We start from the raw sequence: 20735 nt of genomic DNA, 5'->3' as shown, positions 1-20735 counted from the left end.
ACAAATAGTATTGGCTGAGTTGTAGAAAAACAGGTGCTTCCAGTTTGAATGGCAGAATGAAAGAGTGTCATCTCTTTGCAAGATGCCTCGGTCACTATCAAAGTCACAAACATCTTTGCAAATGTCCCTGCAGTTCAAATTCTAGGAATTTTCCTATCAATAAAATCATGCATGTGTATAAGAAGTTTGTAGACAAGGTTATTCAAAAGGAGGCTGGTTCAGTAAAGAGCAGCCTATTCATTCAATGGATTACTGTGTTGCTGTGAAAAAAACAAGATTGGTGTACATGTGCTGATACAGAAACATTTTCAAGATACAGCGTTAAGTAAATAAACACCAACATGCAGCACAGTGGGTATAGCATGCCTTCATCTGTGTATAAACAACAACAACAAAAAAGACATATATATGCACTCATGTATGTGAGTAGACTCTGGAAGCTGAGAGATTAGAGAGTTGGAGTCCACAACAGAAGACTAACTTTTCATGACCCACTTCTCTGTACTGACTGCATTTCTTATCATGTTCATGTATTACTTTAAAAAAGCTAATTCCTGGGGCGCCTGGTCGGCTCAGTCGCTTAAGTGTCCGACTTCAGGACATGATCTCACGGTTTGTGAGTTCGAGCTCCGCATCAGGCTCTGTGCTGACAGCTCAGAGCCTGGAGCCTGCTTCCGATTCTATGTCTCCTTCTCTCTCTGCCCCTCCCCCCACTTGTGCTCTGTCTCTCTCTGTCTATCAAAAATAAATAAATGTAAAAAAAATGTTTTAAAGCTAATTCCTGGGGTTCTTGGTGGCTCAGTCAGTTAAGATTCTGACTCTTGATCTCAGCACAGGTCTCAAGGTTCCTGAGATCGAGCCCCACCTGGGGCTATGTGCCAACAGTGCAAGCCTGCTTGGGATTCTCTCTCTTTCTCTCTGACCCTCCCCCTCTCGTGCTCTCTTTCTCTCTCTCAAAATAAATAAATAAACTTAAAACAAAAAAAAGCTAATTGTTAATAAAATTTCATACAATAAAGTTAATGCATTTCAGCGAAAAGAGGTGTAAAAATCACTGTAAAGAATCTGAACGGTTCCCAGGCTTGAGCAAGCTTGGCTGAAAGCACTAACCTTTCCAAAGAAAAAATGTGTCACTCAGCATTGGTGCTGGGCAGTAAATGAAGGAGAGAAAAAGGAGTGTCCATCCAGGGGACACAGGTCCGGGCCAAAGTACTTCAAGTTCTGCATTCCCTTTGTGAAGGCGATCCCATTATGGAGATAGATGCCTTGGGCAGGCTTAGCTTAATGCCATTTAACATTTTAAATGCAGAATGAAGTGCCCTTGCTCTAATTCCAAGATCACCAAACAAGCTTCCAGTTATAATTTGTACTCCTTTACAGATCTACTGGTGTAGAAAACAACCTAATGCTGATCTGCGTATTTGGGTCCACATGATTGCTCTATGCCTTATTATATAGCAACGTAATGATGATCTGGATTGGTGTTTGGCTTTTTTTGGTTTTTTTTCTTTTGTTTTGTTTTGTTTTGTTTTGTTTTGTTTTGTTACTAAATAACAAAAACCAAACAACAACAACCAACTTTGGTCTTTAAGAGACATGAGGAGCCACAGGGCAGTTATAAGGCGTGACACCCTGGCACCTGGGTGGCTCAGTCGGTCAAGCATCTGACTTTAGATTTCAGCTCAGGTCATGATCTCGTGGTTCGTGAGTTTGAGCCCCATGTCAGGCTCTGTGCTGACAGCCTGGAGCCTGCTTGGGATTCTTGTCTCTCCCTCTCTCTCTGCCCCTCCCCTGCTTGTGTTCTCTCTCTCTCTCTCTGTCTCTCTCGAAATAAATAAAGAAATAAACTTTAAAAATTTAAAGAAAAAAAAAAAGCTGTGACATAATGAGATCAGCATTTTACAAACACCACACCAGCACACATGGCACATGGGTAGAGAGTAAGCACGGCAGGGAGGAAGGTTCTGCAGCACTATAGGCAGAAAATGATGATTTTTCCCCCCACCAGGGACAGCTTACTCAACATGTACTGGTCCACCTGTACTTTTTAGTAATCACATCAACGAATCCACATGTTCGCGTCTGATCAGAACACCTGCCCTTTATATGCATGTTCTGATTTTTTCAGCTCCCCCGGTGGACAGGAGAGTGTGGATATGAAACCCACACCCCATCTCGCCGCCCAGGGCTCCTTCCAGTTATCCCAGGTACCTGCACGCTGCCACCTGTCCGGCTGTGTTAAGCTTGTCGCGCCAGGTTCAGTGGGAATGGTGATGGTCCACCCACAGGCCCTGCAACCCAAGATTTCTTGACAGTCCATTAAAAGGGCTTTGCGGCCAGGTGCCTGCCTGAGGGGGCGTGTGCGTGTACGTGTGCGTGAGCGTGAGCGTGCATGCGTGGTTGTTGGCCGCCGCGGGGGAAGGAAATGAGAACCACCATGGGAAACAGAAGGGGAAAGAAGAGTGACAAGGGGAAAGCCCAAGCAAGAAGGCAAGGCAAGCAGTCCAGGCGCAGAATCTTCCCCAACGCTGAGCCTGGGGTGGCAGCTGAGGTGCTCTGGAGTGAACCTGGGAGCAGACTAGAAATGTGTCGAGCCTTGCCCGAGAACACAGAGGCCACCCCAGTAGGCTCCCCTCTCGCCCAGCACCGCCCGCCGCTGCATACACGCTCACACATCAATCAACCGAGGCCTGCGATGGGAAGCGAGCAGGCAACGGTCAGAGAACTCGGCCACCGGTCCCTCTGCCACCCCGCAGGAAGGGACTCTGTGGCACATGCAGCGGACACAACTTTGGTGACCAAAACTGAAGTTCAGAAGAGCCTACCTACCTTTTTTAGACTGCATTCTGTTTCAGAGGCTAAAAACCAAAAGTCCACTGTCTTTTGATTTAAAATCACACTCCTGTAGCAACTGTCCCCAAATGCCTCACTGATTATTTTGTTTATGTTGAGAACTGATCACAGAGGACGGACACAACGGGTCTCTGGCCGAGGGAACCAAAGAACTAACCTCTTACTACTTCACTCGGTCCTCATCCAGAGAAACCCCGAATGATTAAAACAAAATTAAAACTCTGGGTGGGGATGTAATGTAGGGCCCGGTGAGTACAGTTAATAATACCGTAGCGTCTATTTGAAAGTTACTAAGAGAATAGATCCTAAAAGTTCTCAAGAAAAATACGCATAATGATGTGTGGTGACGAATGCTAACCAGACTTAGGGTGGTGATCTCTCCGCGACACATGCAAATACCAGATCATTACATTGAATACCTGAAACCTGAAATGTCAGTTCTATCTCAACAGAAAAAGGGAGGGAAAAAAGTCCAGGTGGTCTAAAGAAGTAAATCCTCAATTATTAGGAAACTTTTACAATTCAAGATAATTAAGTCTGAAAGGACCACACCTGGTGGAGTTTTATACTTGCACTTGTATGTGTGTCTGTGCGTCTAGAGGATTGTTTGGATGTGAACATTCTAGGCAAGCATGGGGTATGGAACAGCAATAGGTCTTTATCTGCAATAGAAAAGAGACTCTGGGGGCGCCTGGGTGGCTCAGTCGGTTGAGCGTCCAACTTCGGCTCAGGTCCTGGTCTCCCAGTTTGTGGGTTTGAGGCCCCCCCCCCCCGCCCCGCATCAGGCTCTGTGCTGACAGCTCAGAGCCCGGAGCCTGCTTCCAATTCTGTGTCTCCCCAGCTCTCTGCCCCTCCGCCGCTCACACTTTGTCTTGCTCTGTTTCTCAAAAATAGATAAATGTAAAAAGAAAAAAAAAATTTTTTAAAAGAAAAGAGACTCTGGGTGGTGTGTGATTATTACCATCTTTATCTTATACTAGAAGATGCTGTATTCCCAAGGAATACACAAATCATTGATGTCTTGATAGTCTAACACATGGTGCAGGTAGAAATGGTGATGGACAGCAGGACAAAGACAGGGGGTGAAGCCCCACTCCACCTCCTTCCCACTGCCATGCCCTTTAACTTGTGACCTTTTATATGAATCTCTACACTTTCCTCAAAATTGCTTGTGCTCTCGAGGCCAAATCTGAGCAAGTGGGGCTGAGCAGACAGAGGCCTAAACGAGACACTGGCTAAGATTCTATCCCGAATTGTATCCTGCTCCACCAGAGAGGGCTGGACAAGCCAATCAACCTGACAGTCCCTCCGAGGCTCTCAAGACCTTCTCACCTACTTCAGACCTAAATAAGCAGATGTCTGGAGGGAGCCTTCCAGGTCCCTGGAGACAAACCTTGCCTGAATCCAGAGTTATGTCTCAGTGCAGGCCATGGACAACAGACAGAATGGTAGCAGAATGGATTCTAGATGGGAGTCGGCAATCCTTAAGCTTGCTCAATGGCTCAGTCATTGAGCTCAGCCATCAATCTTGGGTCAAAGAGAAGTCAGGGGCAAAAAAAAAAAAAAAAAAGGGCAGGAAAGAATAAGCATGCTCTGGCCACAGGTCTTTCATAGGCGCTAAGACAGACTTTGTATAAAGGGCTGCGGGGTCCTCCACTTATAACCACCCTTGACTGTGGCCAAGACTCCCAGGGCAGCAACTTTCATTCTGCAGCGTGTGCTCTGCCCTCCTTCCACACCCAACCTGCCAAGATGGGTTAGCATCCCTCACTGCTGCCAATTCATGAAGGCTCTTCTCCGCAGCTGGACTTTCGTGTATGAATTGCTTACAGATGAGGAAGGCTTGAAATTTAAAAAACAAAAACAAAACACAGTCCTCTAAACAGAAAATGCATTTCTTCCCATGTGAAGATGAGGCCATTGCTTTGGGATCGACAGCTCACACACTTTTTAATTGCTCTGTCTCTAGTAGAGACAGCTTTGCACAGACTTGGCTAGACTGTGCTTCTCTTCACATCTCTGACACTTTCTCAAATGGTGGGCTGGGGTTAGGTTCAATCAAGGGTGCAGAAGAGAAGGGAGGTCCACCAAAGTAAAGGCCACGGCACTTCCTTTGGACGCTGGGGGAAGGATCTTCCGGACCCACGATGTCTTTAACATATCATGGCCTTAGACTCTTCACTGGCTTGGTTTGTGCTGAGAGCGCCAGAGCAGAGCATTCCTGGGACCCTTCTCCTTCTGTGGTACCAATTCTGAGTGACCCTGTGTGTGACCTTGGACTCAGCAGCCCAGCACTAACGTGCGACCAGTCTTATTAGCGGCTCACATTTGAAGAGACATGCTTTGGGGAATTGAGAGCAGACACCAACACATGCACGTGTGACAGTGTCACCAAAGGCCATCAGATTCTCACATGACCCTTCACTTCATAACCGATGTATAAACCACATTATCTCTGCCACTGGAGCTTCATGAACTTCAGGGCCAGGAGACACTTGTCTGAGCACTGAATCCAAAACCCTCAGTTTACATCTGACAGGCTCAAGCCCAGATAATAAGGGGCTGCTTCAAGATCAGGTCACTGCTGACTCCAACTCTCTGTGATATTCGGGTCTTTAAATAAACAAACAAACAAACAAACACTCAGTACCTACTGAGTTAACCACTCAGTACCTATGCATGACTTTTCTTCCCAGGTTTATAACCCTCACAAGCACTCACTCCTATATCTTCCAGATCAATATTTACTGACTCCCCAGTCCCTTTGACAGCCCAGAGACCAAAGTGGTAAGAAGGCACCCTGATTATGTGAGATCTTTGCCTTCTTTAATGGAGATCGATCAGCAATCAAATGTAGGGTGGAAATTATCAGGCTACTGCAGGGCTCAGACCCCTGCCACCTGGGGGTGGGATTTGTGTTTTAAACCAGTTAGACCAAGTAGATTATGAAAATGGTCAATCGGCTATTAACCCAAGGTTCAGTTTTTTCCTCTGCCTTTCTCTCTCTCACACATACCAAATGAGGAAAACATGTGCCCTTCTAAATGATCTCTCCCAAAAAATCATCCAGTGGATTTATAAACATCAGGAGGAACCAGAATTTGGCATCGCACCAAGGGGCAGCAGGTTCAATGCCGCATTCCACCCTATGGTGTTTGAGGCCACAAGGAGCTCTCTAGAGAAGTGGTAAGTTAGTCTGGAGGGTTGAATGTCAGCGTGTGGCACTCAATAGTGGTTTAATAGTGTTTCTTTCCCTAACAACCAAGATGAGCAATGAGTTAAAACATGGCACTTGCTTCGTACCAAAGGCAAAAAAAAAAAAAAAAAAAAAAAAAAAAAAAAAAAAATCAAAAACAAAAACAGAAACAGAAACATACAGAAAGGAAAAGAACAAAAAAAGAAAGGAATTCCCCTTCCCCAACTGAACAAAAACTCTAGGTTTTATACTCTGACGACCCAGATATAGTCAAAGAGATCATACAGAATGTTCCTAGGGAGAAAGAGACCTCAATTCTTAGCTGTCCGGCCAACTTTTCAGCTTAGAAAAACGTCTTTACAAGGGAATATTGAAGCAGACACAAACAGAGGTTTATGGGATAGAAACAGTGAAAGATTTTAAACAGAACTAAACTCAGCTCTGGGGAACTGTGACCACATTATCTCAACTTCCCATTACTTGCTTGTAATAACACATAACCCAGGCCCTTCCCTTCACTCGAGTACTCTGGATTCCCATAAGGAAATATCACTTTTCGGAGAAGAAAAAAAAAATCAAACACATTTTCCTGTATAGTCAATGAGAGGTGATGGGGGGGGCGGAGGGAGAGAAAGTAGGGTCAGGAGGGTCAAGGCACTTTTCAATTGTTTTACCCAATGTAAGAAAAACCTCCTTAACGCAGAGATTGAAGATATGAAACTAAGAAGGCTCCACATTGTCTTGCTGGGGTGAATTCTGTAAGTACCTTCACTGGGAAGACAGTGCGTTTTCAACTGCTGCTTGCAAGTTGTGTTAAATAATGAATGATGTAAATTAGAATGCCTTATTTATTAACAAGTCCAGTGTGGCTTATGTAACCACACTCAAAACTTACTCTGTGGCCCTTAAATGCGCAGAAAGCACAATCCAAAGTTCTAGAACCCCCCGTGGAGGGGCTGAGAGGTAAACATCAGACTAATAAAAACTGATGCCTGTCACTGAATGCTTGCGAATGCCAGGATTCTTGTTTTTAGTGCAATTAATTGCGGTGGAAAAGCTTACTAAGGTGAGGGGGCCAAAATCAATGTATTAATGACATAACATTACAGTCACTTAACCAAGCCAACAATTTATTGCACATAGAGGCTCTGGCAGCAGAAGCTGCAAATTCTATTTATGTTGCACTAAGAGGAAAAATGTTAGACTTGTCTCCAAATATGACCCCCAAATCAGAAACTAACACCCAAGAAATTCAGGAAAAAAGGCCATCACTGATGTCTATAAAATATAAGCAATATAAGAATGCATGCCCCCCTTTCACAACCATGTAAATGTACTTAGCACTCAACACCAGTGAATGTTACATTTAAAATGATTAAGGTGGCAAATTTTGTTTTAGGTGTTTTTGACCACAATAAAAATAGAAAAGTATGATCTGTTTTAACCGTGCCTTTTATCACTTGGGTGAGACACAACTTGTCCTTTAGAGAGCATTTTCGCACTCGATACTACAGAGACCTCAATGGCCAGTTACATAATTCCAACAGTAGGCTTTACTCTTGAATTCCACTTCTGTGCAGCAATGGTACTGTTTTTAAGTTTAATCTAGCACTGGATAACCATCTCAGAGTAAGAGAAGCTGGCACCTAGCAGCTGTGTGATCCTGGGCAGGTGTGATGCATCTCTACAGACAGGGAGAGGGATCCAGATATCGTATCGATGGGTAAAGAGTACGAGACAGACACTATGCTAGGAGAATTTTTGATAAAACAGGCTCAAACAATGACTCTAAAACAAAATGTCAGGTAGGCCTAAAATATGCACGTAGAAACAAAAAATAAAATCCCATGCATATGGTTTTAGAATGTTCTACCAATGGGCTCTCTCTGAACCCTAAAAAAGCACAGTGGGGTAATTTCCCCGAAATATATAGACATTGAGTGATATACCGTTTTTAAGTGATACAGTAAACCGTGGCTTCAGCAAGTTCTAATTAGTTTACTTACATTTTCCCTATTTAAAAAACTAGAAACATAAAATTTCAGCTAAGCACCATTAAACTGGAACTTTAAAACAGGTTATTTCAGGAATACCATTGGATCTAATAACAAAGTAAAAAAAAAAAAGTGTAATTTGGTTCCAACTGGAGCTGGTATCCACTGGCCAAGAATTTAAAAGCTGTTCAAGCAAATATTACTACGTAAGAAAAAGAGCCAGATGGAGTCATATATGGATGACAGTGAAGCAAGTCCATTTCGATATCAAAACAGCAGAACTCAAAATAATTATACAAAGTGCTTCCCAAACAAGGGTTTCGATACATTTTACAGGACATCAGGGAACAAACCGGCTGGGCTCAAACAAAGCTGAGGGACAGAGCTGAGATACGGACTTTTTCTCAGAACGCACATCTACCAGCCCCATTACTGTCACTAAGGAGCGTAAATTCTCCATCCCAAACACTCACCCTACACACCTCCCAACTCTCACTCTCGATGGATCTTCACATCAAAAGAAAAAAAAATAACAGTAGAAATGAGGAGCGCCACTGAACGAATAACTGACAAACACTTTAGTAAATAAAAAAAAAAAAAAGAATCAATTTTTTTAAAGCCGGAAAATAGGAACCTGCCATCAGCTATAAAAGAAACAACAGCAATTAGCAATTATGAGAACTGATATAAGAAAACTCAACTCAAGTCCACTGATTGCATAAATACCAGGCAGCCAAGACCATGAAGGTTTAAATGATATATTTTTTTAATTTAAAGAGTTTTATTTTCCTTTTCTCCGATGATGGCTTTAAAAATATTAAAGTGGAAAAAAATGTTACAGTGAAAATGATGGGCCCTATCTCCTATCCTTCTTCATTATACATGCATCCTCTAATACAGAATTTAAAAACAACAAAACAAGACGTCTGACTGTATCAAGGCACACTCCCCCTGGTCTCAAAATAGTCCGAAGGGCTTTGAATTCCATATGGCTTCCTCCATCTGACTGCTGACATCTCATCTCGTGAAAGAGACACAGATCCTGATAAAAGGCCACAGACACTTTGACCAGGCGAACGAGGGCCAGCACAGTTGGGGCCCTACACACCCTCTCCAGCACTGCCTGCTCCAATCCTTGCCAAAAAAAAAAAAAAAATCCCAGCATCCTGGATGCAGCCTGACAGTTGGTCGCTCCCAGCACATCTCAGCTCTGCTAGGCCTGCACAGTCCCCTCTGTGCTGTTGTCATTTCCTTCTGCCCTAGCCTTATAACGTGAGCATCACCAGCAGAACGAACAACAGAGGCCAGGAAGGTCTCTTACTTACATTAAAAAACAGGTTATCTCAGTCAACTACGTTGGCAGAAACCAGGCGTGCGTTTTCTGGGGAGGAAAAAAAGCATGCGCACTCGCCAACCGGAAGGCCACAGCCCAAGCCCTACTTTTTGGGCTGCCTATCTTAACATCAAACACACCATAAGGAAAACTGGGAGAAACTTTGCCTTACAACCCTCCGCATGAATGAATAAAATCCCATGCCAGTGAAATACCGGTAATGGCATCCCCCTTGTGGGGGAAGGTACACCTCTAGGAGAGGTGACAGGGAAATGCTGGAGAAAGCACTGGTGAATCCCCACTTGGTAATGTACTTGTCACAGGGAGGACCGAAATATACAGTTCTGCTTCCGCATCAGCCAAGGGGCAAGCTCAAACATGCCCAGGGGCATAGGGGTCCCTCCCAAAGTACTACACCCTGCTTTATCATCCAACCTGGTCCCGGGATACTATTCAATGGGCAATTAAGATTTATAATCCAAATGGTCTCAAAATTTTATCTCTGGGAAGTCAGGTCCAAATTAAATCAGACCAGGCTTTTAGGCTTCCCACGAGCACATTTTCCCTTTCAAGAGAGCACATTTCAACACTCAGAACTTCTTCTCTTACAGACCATTTTCAAGGCCAGCTCTGGCTGCCATCTCCTAAGCCATATCTGATACACAAAATGAAAAAGGAACTTGGTGAACTCCAAACCTCAGAGAAAGATGTTAAGGGGGAGACTCTGAGCTCCTTCAACAGATTTCAAAAAGTTCATTATTTTTAACCCTCCCCCCTCCAGTAAATATTACTGGAACTTCTCTTAATACAACATACACATAGCACCTTATGAAACAAAAATATCCAAAACTAAGTTATTGCATACGGAAAGCCTATAAAGCACACCCAGCAGGGCTTTGAAATACAGTGTATAAAGAATCCCTTCCCGCAAAGAATATATATATTTATGTTATTGACACATACAGTATACTTAAAACTTATTTTCAACTGTCCACTTCTCCCCGCGTTAGCAGCCCCAAGCCCGAGATACAGGTAACCGACAGATGGCCCAGCCCTGCATCTCCGATGTCTGACTTCTCCCCAGACTTGAGACAACATCCATGCCCCGACAGACACGTCTGGCCAGCCCCAGCCCGAGGTACCAGGAGAGAAGGAAGGAGAAAGAGCACCGGTAACTCACATTTCGGTGATGTTCTCAGGGTCTGCACTATTAGGCTCCAACCTCGGAAACGCCACGATGCCCGGAGAAGGGTCGCTGCACCAGATCCGAGAGGCGGTGCACTTGCAGGACGTGGGACAGGCGAGAGCGGCCCTCCAGAAGCCCACAACCAGCCAGCAGAAGCCCCAGAGCCGCGCCACGGCGGGTCCATGCCACCTCGTCCAGGACGACATCCCTAGCCTCCAGTGCCAGCCCGAGTCAGACTGAGTACGTGTCCCCGCGCTGCACCGGCCGGCTTCCCCTGCCCCTGCTGGGCGGCCTGTGCCGCGCTCGCCGCTCCCTCGCCCCGGTGTTTGTAGCGGGCGCGCAGAGCCTACAGTGGCCGGGGCTGAGCGTGTCCTGGCGGGCGGCACCGTTCACAGTGGCCGGGGCATCTCTGGCCGCCTCACAGGGGGCGCTACCGCCGCTCGGAGCTCCGCGGCGGCCGCCGCTGCATGGCCCGGCGCGCCGAGCACCGGCCGGCGGCGCTGCCGGCACTCCCCGGGACGCAGGCTTCTTCCTAGACGCGCACTGGAATCCGGGACGCACCTCGGGGCTGAGAACAAACAGACACGCGTTAAGACTGAGGGCAGGACCCCTTACGAAAGCGCGCTCGCGGCACCCCCACCCTGACCCCAGCCAGGGGATTGTGGATGGATGAATGCCCAGCTCCGGCCCCAGAAATCAACTTGCCCCTCGATGGCACTGACGCCGCCGGGGCCACCGATGTGCCTCCGCCTCTCTCCAAGCCCGAGGTCGAGGGAGGGGAGATAGGGCAAGGGTTCCCGAGACAGGATTCCATGGCCCAGGCCGGGCGAAGGACCCTTGAATGGGGGACGCGGAGATTGCCAGCGGCGATGGCTCCGCGACGGGGCCCCCAATGATGCTGCAGAATCCGCCACGGCCGCTGGGCGCAGGGGGCGCGGGCAGGTGGCGCGGCGCGTCCCACCTGGGGAGCCTCCGCGGCAGCCCCGGGGGGGACAGCGAGGGCCGAGACGCCGGAGGGCACGGTCCGCGCTGCTCACCCGGGCTCCGGCGCCTACCGCCCGCCGGCGGCGCCTGGGTGCAGGCTCCTCCTGCCGCCGGGCACTGAGCGCGGAGAGCGCGAGCGAAGGAGCGAACGAGGCTCCTGCTCCAACCCAATTCCGGGAGCCGCCGCCGCCGCCGCCGCCGCCTCTGCTACTGCTGGCGAAGTGACGTGAGGGCTGACGCAGAGCAGGGGCAGAAACTCCAGAAAATTAGTCTGAAATCCAAAAACACACACGCTCATACACACACAAACCCATAACACCCTCCAGACAAAAGCAACAGGGAGGGGAGGGGAATCTGGGGGCGAGCGGGGAGGAGGGAAGCATCGGTGCCACTGGCCGGGAGCAGACAGCAGCAGCATGTGGGAGTTCATACACGCGCACACACGCACACATCCTGGCCGGGTAGACGCGCGCGCGTGTGTGTGTGTGTGTGTGTGTGTGTGCGCGCTGTATGTGTGTGCATTGAGATCAGGTACCTCCGAGATGGACCGTTCCACCGCTCGACGCCTCTCTTCCCTAATTCACACCGCGGTCTCTTCTACAATCGCAGTAGAGGCTGTCTCCTTTTTTGAAATGGAAACCGGGCTCGGTTCAGCTCTGAAAAATGCGCTGATTCTTATTATAGGAATCCACCCTCCCCTCTCCCTCCCCGCTGCGTTCTCCTTTCCCATCCTGCCTAAAAGGGAGGGCGAGCTAGCCTAAAAATAAATAAATATTGTAAACACCAAAACGTGTTCAGCATTGGTAACCAAGGATAACCGCCCCCATTCCGGGCCATCTATTTGGGAATCCGTGGTTTTGGAGGGTCTTCCTGTTGGTGCTTTTGCAGAGGGAGGGGAGTCTCCAAATGCAACTCTAGCTCTCTAAGTGGGTCTTTTTCCCGCTGTGTTCCGGCATCACACGCCCGGGAAACAGAGACATGTGAGGGGAAGGGAGCGCGCCTGACGCGTATTGGGTTCCCTAAATGCGCGGCAGCAACCCTGGCCTGTCCGATGTGTGGCGCCGCGTCATTTTCTCTCATCCTTCAGCCTGGCGGTATGCAGCCGTTCCCAGATCGTCGCTTCACTCCCCGCGATGCCCACCCCTCCCCCCGCGGGGCACCCCGAGCCCTCGCTCCCCTGCCGTACCTTGCGCGTTTTCGTGTGTGCGCGGGTGTGCGCGAACGCGTGCACTGCGCCCGGGCTGCCCAGAGCACGACAGGCATCCAGCTACCGGCAACCCCGGCGCGGGCAGAGCCTCGGGGTCTCACTAGGGACAAACGAGGCGATCCGGGAGGGTCGGGTGACAAACCGTAACTGCTCTGCGGGTGCAGTTAAATGATGGCTGCGGGGCATTCGCAAGCCTTGTCTGAGAATCCGTCTTCCCATTTGCGGCTCCGAGTCTATTTTTCCGCAGTCATTTAAAAGGGAACTGGGAAAATGCACCGCAGTGCCTGACACTTCCGAGGGCTCTGGTGCCCCCGCGCGGGGAGAGAGCGCCCCGCACGTTCGGGAGCACCAACCCACTCCCGCGGCCCCGGCGGGCACTGCGCTGGGGGCGCGCTCTGGCGCCAGATGCGCAACCAGCGGCGCCCCACGCGTGCGCGCCCCTGCCCGGCCGGCGCACTGCTCTCCCGGCCTCGCCGAGCTCCTGCCCGGTAAAAAAAAAAAAGGCGGGTAGCTCTTAGCGCCAGAAAGGGCGTCCGGATGGGATCTTGTTCAAAAGATAAGAACGGTCACGGATCTGCTGGCAGAGGCTGGGGGTGGGAAGGATCCAGAAACCCGAACGTCAAGGTTAATGCTTACATCTTGGTGATGCCTTAAATATTACAAGGGAACGGAAAACATCTAGTGGGGCTTCTGTACAAACCCAGGGCTCTGAGTGTAATCGCGGGAATCCTCCTTCAGCTCCCGGAAAATCTCGCTGCAGGGCCAGAAGACAAGGCCGGCGGGTCTACCTCTCTCCACCATCAGTCAGCTGTGACATGCGTCCTGTGGCGAAGCGCCAGGCTGAAGTTCATTTCTCAGCTTGCCCACCGCCCCCCACCCCCCCAACCCCCGCCCCTTGCGGGGTAAGGACGTGTCAAGGAAGGAAAACCAAGGGCAAAATTGTCTTGGCCCAGGACACACAGTAACACTCTCCCGCCTACCTTGCCAGTGCCTTTAACGGAGCTGGCCTTGCGGAACACCTGCGGGAGGCTGTATATCTAATTATCCGAGTCTCTCTGACACCCCCACCCTCATCCCATTTTTTCAGAAATGGCCCATTTGCGCCCTAGTGGCTGCAAAGTGTAATGCAGCAGCCAAAGGACGGGCGGTTTCGGAGTGGTTTGCAGACCAGATTCTAATTACGTTGCAATATTTTTAGAATGTGTGTTGTAATATATATACTATTATATTTAGATCCCAAATATACCCCACTGACTATCTTCCACTTGAAATTAGAACTGGCTGCCCCACTTCTAACGACACTTCTGCTCTGTTTCTTCCATGTTACTTACCATTTTTTAACAGATCATTTACCTATGTGTTATATTTATTGTTTATTGTGATTCTCCCAGTGGGATGTAAACTACGTGAAGGCAGGGATCTTTATTTTTTTCATTGATATATCTGAAGGACATAGCATTAAAATATATGTGTGTGTCTGTCAAAATGGCTAAAATTAACAGCGCAGGCAACAACAGATGTTGGCAAGAACCCTGGAAAGGGGAACACTTTTGCACTGCTTGTGGGAATGCAAACTGGTGCAGTCACTCTGGAAAACAGTATGGAGGTTCCTCAAAAAATTAAAATTAGAACTACCCTATGACCCAGCAATTGCACTACTAGGTATTTATCCAAAGGATACAAGTATGCTAATTTGTAGGGGCACATGGTCCCCAATGTTTACATGTTTACAGCAGCATTATTGCCAATAGCCAAAGTATAGAAAGAGCCCAAATGTCCATCAACCGATGAATGGATAAAGAAGATGTGGTATATTATATATATATATGGTATATATATATATATATATATGGTATATATATCATATACCATATATATATAATATACCACATATATATATACACACACACATATATATATACCACATATATATATACACACACACACATATATATATACCATATATATATATATATATACCATATATATATATATATACACACACACACATATATATATACCATATATATATATAATATATATACTATATATATTATATATATATAATATATATATATAATGGAGTATTACCTGGCAATCAAAAAGAATGAAATCTTGCCATTTGCAACAACGTGGATGGAACCAGAGTGAATTATGCTAAGCAAAATAAGTCAGAAAAAGACAAATATCATATGATTTCACTCGTGTGTGGAATTTAAGATACACAACAGGTGAACATAAGGGAGGAAAAGTAAAAATAATATACAAACAGAGAGGGAGACAAACCATAAGAGACTCTCAAATACAGAGAAACAACAGGGTTGCTGGTAGGGTGGTGGATGGGGGGGATGGGCTAACGGGGTGAGGGGCATGAAGGAGGACATTTGTTGGGTGTTACATGTAAATGATGAATCACTAAATTCTGTTCCTGAAATCATTATTACACTATATGTTAACTAACTTGGATTTCAGTTAAAAAAAAGTAAAAACTTAAAAAATAAATGGACAAAGTAAAATAAATAAAAAAAATAAATAAAAAATAAAATAAAATAAAATAAAATAAGATAAAATAAAATAAAATGGTGGTCTACAGACCAACTCCAACAACATGATTCAAGAGCTTGTTAGAAGTGGAGAATTTCAGGACCCACTCTAGAACCCGGGATTTAGAATATGTATTTTAACAGGATCAAGTTGATAAGTACTCATCCACTTGATCTCTATGATCTTTCCAATTTCTGAAATGTTATGAATTTTGAACATTTAACTGTAACATATTCTTTTTATAATTCTATAATCAAGTGAGTGAATACAGTTTTGGAAGCTGACTAAAAAAATAAAAAATAAAATAAAATATATGTATGTGTTTAATGAATAAACGAAATATGCTAAAGTTGAGATTCCTCAAACGAGCGCTCTACACTCTCCCTTTCTTCACCTACAACCCTGCAAGTCAGTCTGAATGACTCCTCCTGGAGGGTCTCCCCGCCATTATCAGAATCTCTGAATTGTCTCTGTGTTATTCCCACTCTTAGCACTTCTGGAAGTCTGACTTTTGACCTCTTCTATTAGCCAGAAAGGTTCCAGCACTGGGCCAGGGAGGGACTCCCTCTCATCCATGCTGGTAACTCGACATTATCAGGCACAGTATCTGGAACACACTGGCCAATCAAAAACTACCTCTCGATTGATAGAATTATGGACATATCTCAATTTTAAGACCTGCCAGAGCTTTCACAGACATTTCAGGGATTCTCAGACCATGGCTTTGTCAGAGCTGGATATTTTCACAGATGGACAACCACTTTGGAAACAAAGAAGAGTTTCTCAAAAAGTGAAGCATATATCTACCATGTGACCCAGCCATTTCACTTCTATGTATTTACAAGAGAGAAATCAAAGCCTCTGTCTGTATAAAGACTCCTATGTCAGTGCTCATAGCAGCTTTATTTGTACAGGTGAAACCCTGGAAACAATCCAAGTATTTATCAACAGGAGAATCAGTGAACAAATTGTGGCATACCTACACCACGGAAGGCTACTCAGCAATGAAAAAAATATATATATGTTGATACCTTCAGCCATATGGATGGATCCCAAAATAATTATGCTGAGTGGAAGAAGCCAGACAAAAAGGAATACATACTGTATGATCCAATTTTTATAAAAACTATAGAAAATGTAAACTACCGTGACAGAAAGGAAATTGGTAACTGCTGATAAGAGGGACAAAAAGAGCAGGGAGGGGACATGGGGAGCAGTGACTCCGGAACAAGGAAGTTTTGAGGATGATGGATATATTTTTTATCTTGATTATGGTGGTGGTTTCCATATTACCAAGTTGCATGTTTAAATATGTCTATTATATGTTATTCGATAATGCCATTTTAAAAAGCAAGAAAGAAAGAGGGGCGCCTAGGTGGCTCAATCAGTTAAGCATCTGACTCTTGAGTTCAGCTCAGGTCACAATCTCATAGTTTGTGAGTTCAAACCCCGCGTAGGGCTCTGAGCTGGCAGCGTGGAGCCTGCTGGGGACTCTCTCTCTTCCTCTTTCTCTGCTCCTCTCCCACTTGCTCACTCTCTTTCAAAATAAATAAATTTTTAAAACTTTATAAAAAAGTAAGAAACAAACCCTGCCCTACATCCTCCTATCATCAGCATCTTGTTCCCATTGGAATGCTGTTAGAACTTCCCATTTTAGGGATCTATTATAATGTTTGGAGGTTTTTTTAAATAAAATCAGAATCTGTAATGTTCTAATATTAGAAGGACCTACTATGTAATACCTTTTACATCCTGGAAAAAGATTGGGGAAACCATTATTTGAAAGATGGGAGAGATAGTAGCCTGCATCTAAAAATAGCTTGGATGTTCATCAGTAGGAGAACAACTCTATAAATTATACTTCCATTCTTAGGCATGATCTACCTAATTAAAAATGAATTAAACTCAGGGAGTCTGGGTGGCTCAGTCTATTAAACGACCGATTTCAGCTCAGGTCATGATCTCGCGGTTCGTGAGTTCGAGCCCTGCGTCGGGCTCTGTGCTGACAGCTCAGAGCCTGGATCCTGCTTCAGATTCTGTGTCTCCCTCTCTCTCTGCCCATCCCACACTCGTGCTTTGTCTCTCTGTCGAAAATAAGTAAACATTAAAAAAACATTTGTTAAAAAAAAAAGCTAAACTCTATACCTTAACCTGGAGGCATGTCCACAGTATATTAAGTGAATAATGCAAGTTGCAGGGCAATATGGAGTCTGAGCCTATAGAGAAAGCCAATGTTTGTGAATATGTATGGAGGAACAAAGTCGGAGAAGCATTTACACCAAGCACATCAGTAACCTAGAGGGACTGGAGAAGTTGTTTGGAGGAAAAGCACAGACCAGAAAACTTGTGAAACGGTTCTTTGGCACTAATAACCTCCTTACACACAACGTGACTTCTTTCATCACCTCTTCCTCTTTTTATTGAGGCTTTGCCCCTCCAATCCAGAGTTATCCTGCTTCCAACTTCCCTCCCTTTGGTGGCAAACAATTGAATGTAAGTGTTTACGATCTAAATAATGTTCACCACTGGATGTTTTGCCTCCCCGAGGGTATCTGTATGTTAGAGGACACTGAGGAGAAGACATAATCCCCAAGGTACCATGCCATCCACACATGGGGGAGTCTTTGGGGACCGAGGACCCTCAGCGCAGGCCACAATGGAACAAGAGATGTCTACTCATGATCAGCCCCACACATGCTCCCTCTCACTTGCCTCTTCTGTTGTTCAGAAAGTTTCCAACTGTTTCCCATCCCAAATTCTCCATCTCGGAATTAGGGTCTCACTTTTCCCCCTGCCTGCCCAAATAGTCTAAGAATCACAAACTGCCCTGTCACTCTGAACCCTCATCCTGTCCTCCAATTTTAGGAAGGCACTTCCTGTCCTCCCTTTGTCCCAACCTTCCACTTTTAACTCTTAGTCATACCTTTAGCACACACTAAATCTGCACAGACTTATAGGGCTCTTACGAATAGCTAAAAAGAAGAGGGCATAAGGAGAAAATTCTACAGAGCCTCAGGAAATTGCAGTCACATACACCTGGATGACCCTGAAATCTAAGTTTTAATTATTGATCTAAGTCTTGTGGTAAGCTCCTATTTCCCAGTATATGTCAAGAGTCTTATATCAATAGTCATACAAGGGAGTTCACTTATTCCTCAATAAAAAGTCATGGTATGCCTTTTCTATGCCACCCAGCCGAGATTTACTGAGGTAGGCAAATGTTCCCATTTCCAACTCAGCTGACAATTACAATCCATGAACAGATCAGTGTTTATGGCCACATCACCCTTAGAGTTAAGCTACAAGCATTCAATCATATCAGACTTCTACAGTTTATTAGCTAAATGTTCTTACAAATGGAGTAGCCACTCAGTATGTTTTTGACCAATATCTTTTGAGACCCATGCTGTCCAACATGGTAGCCGACAGCCTGCACAGCTCGTGAGTGTACTTGAAATATGGCCAGTCTAAAATGAAATGTGCTACAAGTAAAATCCACACACAGTGTAAATGTGCTACGAGTAAAATCCACACTTTCTTAATAAGAAAAATGCAAAATAGCTCATTAATAATTTTGTATTTTTTTGTGTTGAAATGGTAATATTTTGGACTTATTAGGATTTATTGTGTATTTGGATTTAATATATCAATAAAATTAATTTCATCTATTTCTTTTTACTCTTTATAATGTGGAGTACTTTTTACTTTTGTTTTTAAAAATTATCAACTCAAAAAAAAGGTATCAATTAAACACTTATCTTTCCTAAAAGCCCCATTGTTGTTATTTTTGACTCAGTGATCTAGATCATTGGGTCTCTTTGAGTCTTCTTTTTTTTTTTTAACGTTTATTTATTTTTGAGAGAGAGACAGAGCATGAACGGGGGAGGGTCAGAGAGAGAGAGACACAGAATCCGAAACAGGCTCCAGGCTCTGAGCCGTCAGCACAGAGCCTGACGCGGGGCTCAAACTCACGGACCGCGAGATCATGACCTGAGCCGAAGTCGGACGCTTAACCGACTGAGCCACCCAGGCGCCCCTCTCTTTGAGTCTTCTGTGTAATCTTTTAAAACCCTGAATCTGCCATCCAACATTTCAGCTGTTCCTCCTATATTTTTTTCACCTGCAGATCTAATATGTGTGCTTCATGCATTCCTTTAAGTCATTGATAAAAAATATTTAACATGACATGTTGAGACATTCAACTGGAGACATTATCTAGGCTGACATTCATTCCTTAACTAATTAATTCATCTTTACATTGAGTGTGGCTGTTTAACCAGCCAAGAATCCATCAAAATGAATTCCATAATGATGTCTTCCTTGACCTTTTGTCTGAGCCACCTGTGAATCATGAACCCAATTACATGAAGACAAAGCTGGTATTGCCCATTTGTGGTTTTTGTTTGGGGGCTTTTGGGAGAGGGGAAACTGTTTTAGTCTAGTTTGGTTTGATTTTTTGCAATCACCCTGGAACTCATTTCTCATGCCAACTCCGTATCTATCTTCATTCTAACCTGATGTCAACCTAGTTCTCATATTAAGGTTTTTTGACCTATAACTCCATTCCTTCCCTTGGTCCCTTTTGATCCTTATAGGCTGTTTTTCCAATATTTAAATCAACTTCTCCAAGTGAATTTGTCTTGACTGCCCTTTCAACGCTTGGTGCACTGGTTTGTCTTGGATAGGAATTCCTCTTGTACAGCTTAGGCTTATGAAGCCTAGCCACAATCCACTTGGCTAATTTTTCACTCACTCCCCTTTTCCCTGATGGGGAAAAATTGGGCAAGATGGTTCAGAAAGAGAAAGAGTAGAGGAGGCCAGCGAGAGGTGGTCTGAGAAACCAAATGAACAATAATTTAGGTGCATTTGGAATCCATCTTTGTTCCTTTTTGGGCAATCAAGACATTTTCTATTCTCTTCTTCCATATGCCATTATTACCAACAGTTGTTCTTTGGTCACATGAGCAAGCCCAGTTATGATTTTTGTCATCTCTGCAACCATTTAAATATGCTATGATAGCTCTTACATGGTCTCATCGACTAAAAGTCCAAATTTTTGTTAACCACGTTACTTCTGCTATTTCCAATGTAAAGATCCTTTTTCTCACCACAGAAGGCAGAGATTAAGAGGTAAATAAAATTGTGTTGTCTCTATGATCTGCTAATGTCTCTCCATCTGCCCCAGCTCTGGACTTCGCTCTTCATTCTTCTTACTCTGGGTCTGGTTCAAATAACCTTTTTGTGTGTGTTGCTCTCTGTATTATTTTTTTTTACAACTTTAATGAATTCTGAACTTCAATACTTCTGCCATTGTTCATAGAATTGTGCTGCCCTATCGCACTCAAAACTTGGCCATATAGCCCACCTCCCATCTTGTTCCACACCAACATCCGCAGCCTAGTGACACAGAGTCTCCTTTATTCCTCTTGGGGATCATT

General features: G+C 45.2%; 1 protein-coding gene and 1 long non-coding RNA gene across 4 annotated transcripts in view; both read right to left on the bottom strand.

Annotated features, from left to right (window-relative positions):
• The window catches only part of NTRK2 (neurotrophic receptor tyrosine kinase 2), a 331708-nt gene extending 320745 nt beyond the window's left edge, over nucleotides 1–10963 (bottom strand). For 2 of the 3 annotated variants that reach the window (XM_042912833.1, XM_042912834.1), the window contains exon 1: nucleotides 10557–10880. In XM_042912833.1, coding sequence (XP_042768767.1) covers nucleotides 10557–10768 — 212 coding nt within the window. In that variant the 5' untranslated portion in view covers nucleotides 10769–10880. Of the gene's footprint in view, nucleotides 1–10556 lie in introns of all 3 variants that reach the window. The other variant, XM_042912832.1, reaches the window with a different exon arrangement.
• Nucleotides 10964–10968: 5 nt separating this feature from the next.
• On the bottom strand, nucleotides 10969–12186 carry LOC122204956. Its single transcript, XR_006195851.1, has 3 exons — nucleotides 12082–12186; nucleotides 11600–11817; nucleotides 10969–11130 (listed from the first exon to the last, which is right to left on the bottom strand). It is a non-coding gene; the product is annotated as an uncharacterized LOC122204956 (long non-coding RNA).
• Between the last annotated feature and the right edge of the window lie 8549 nt (nucleotides 12187–20735).

This window comes from Panthera leo, chromosome D4 (assembly GCF_018350215.1).
Source record: "Panthera leo isolate Ple1 chromosome D4, P.leo_Ple1_pat1.1, whole genome shotgun sequence".
In the NCBI taxonomy this organism is placed as follows: Eukaryota; Metazoa; Chordata; class Mammalia; order Carnivora; family Felidae; genus Panthera; species Panthera leo.
The sequence above is the reverse complement of the archived record's forward strand: the minus strand, read 5'-3'. Positions and strand labels throughout refer to the sequence as shown.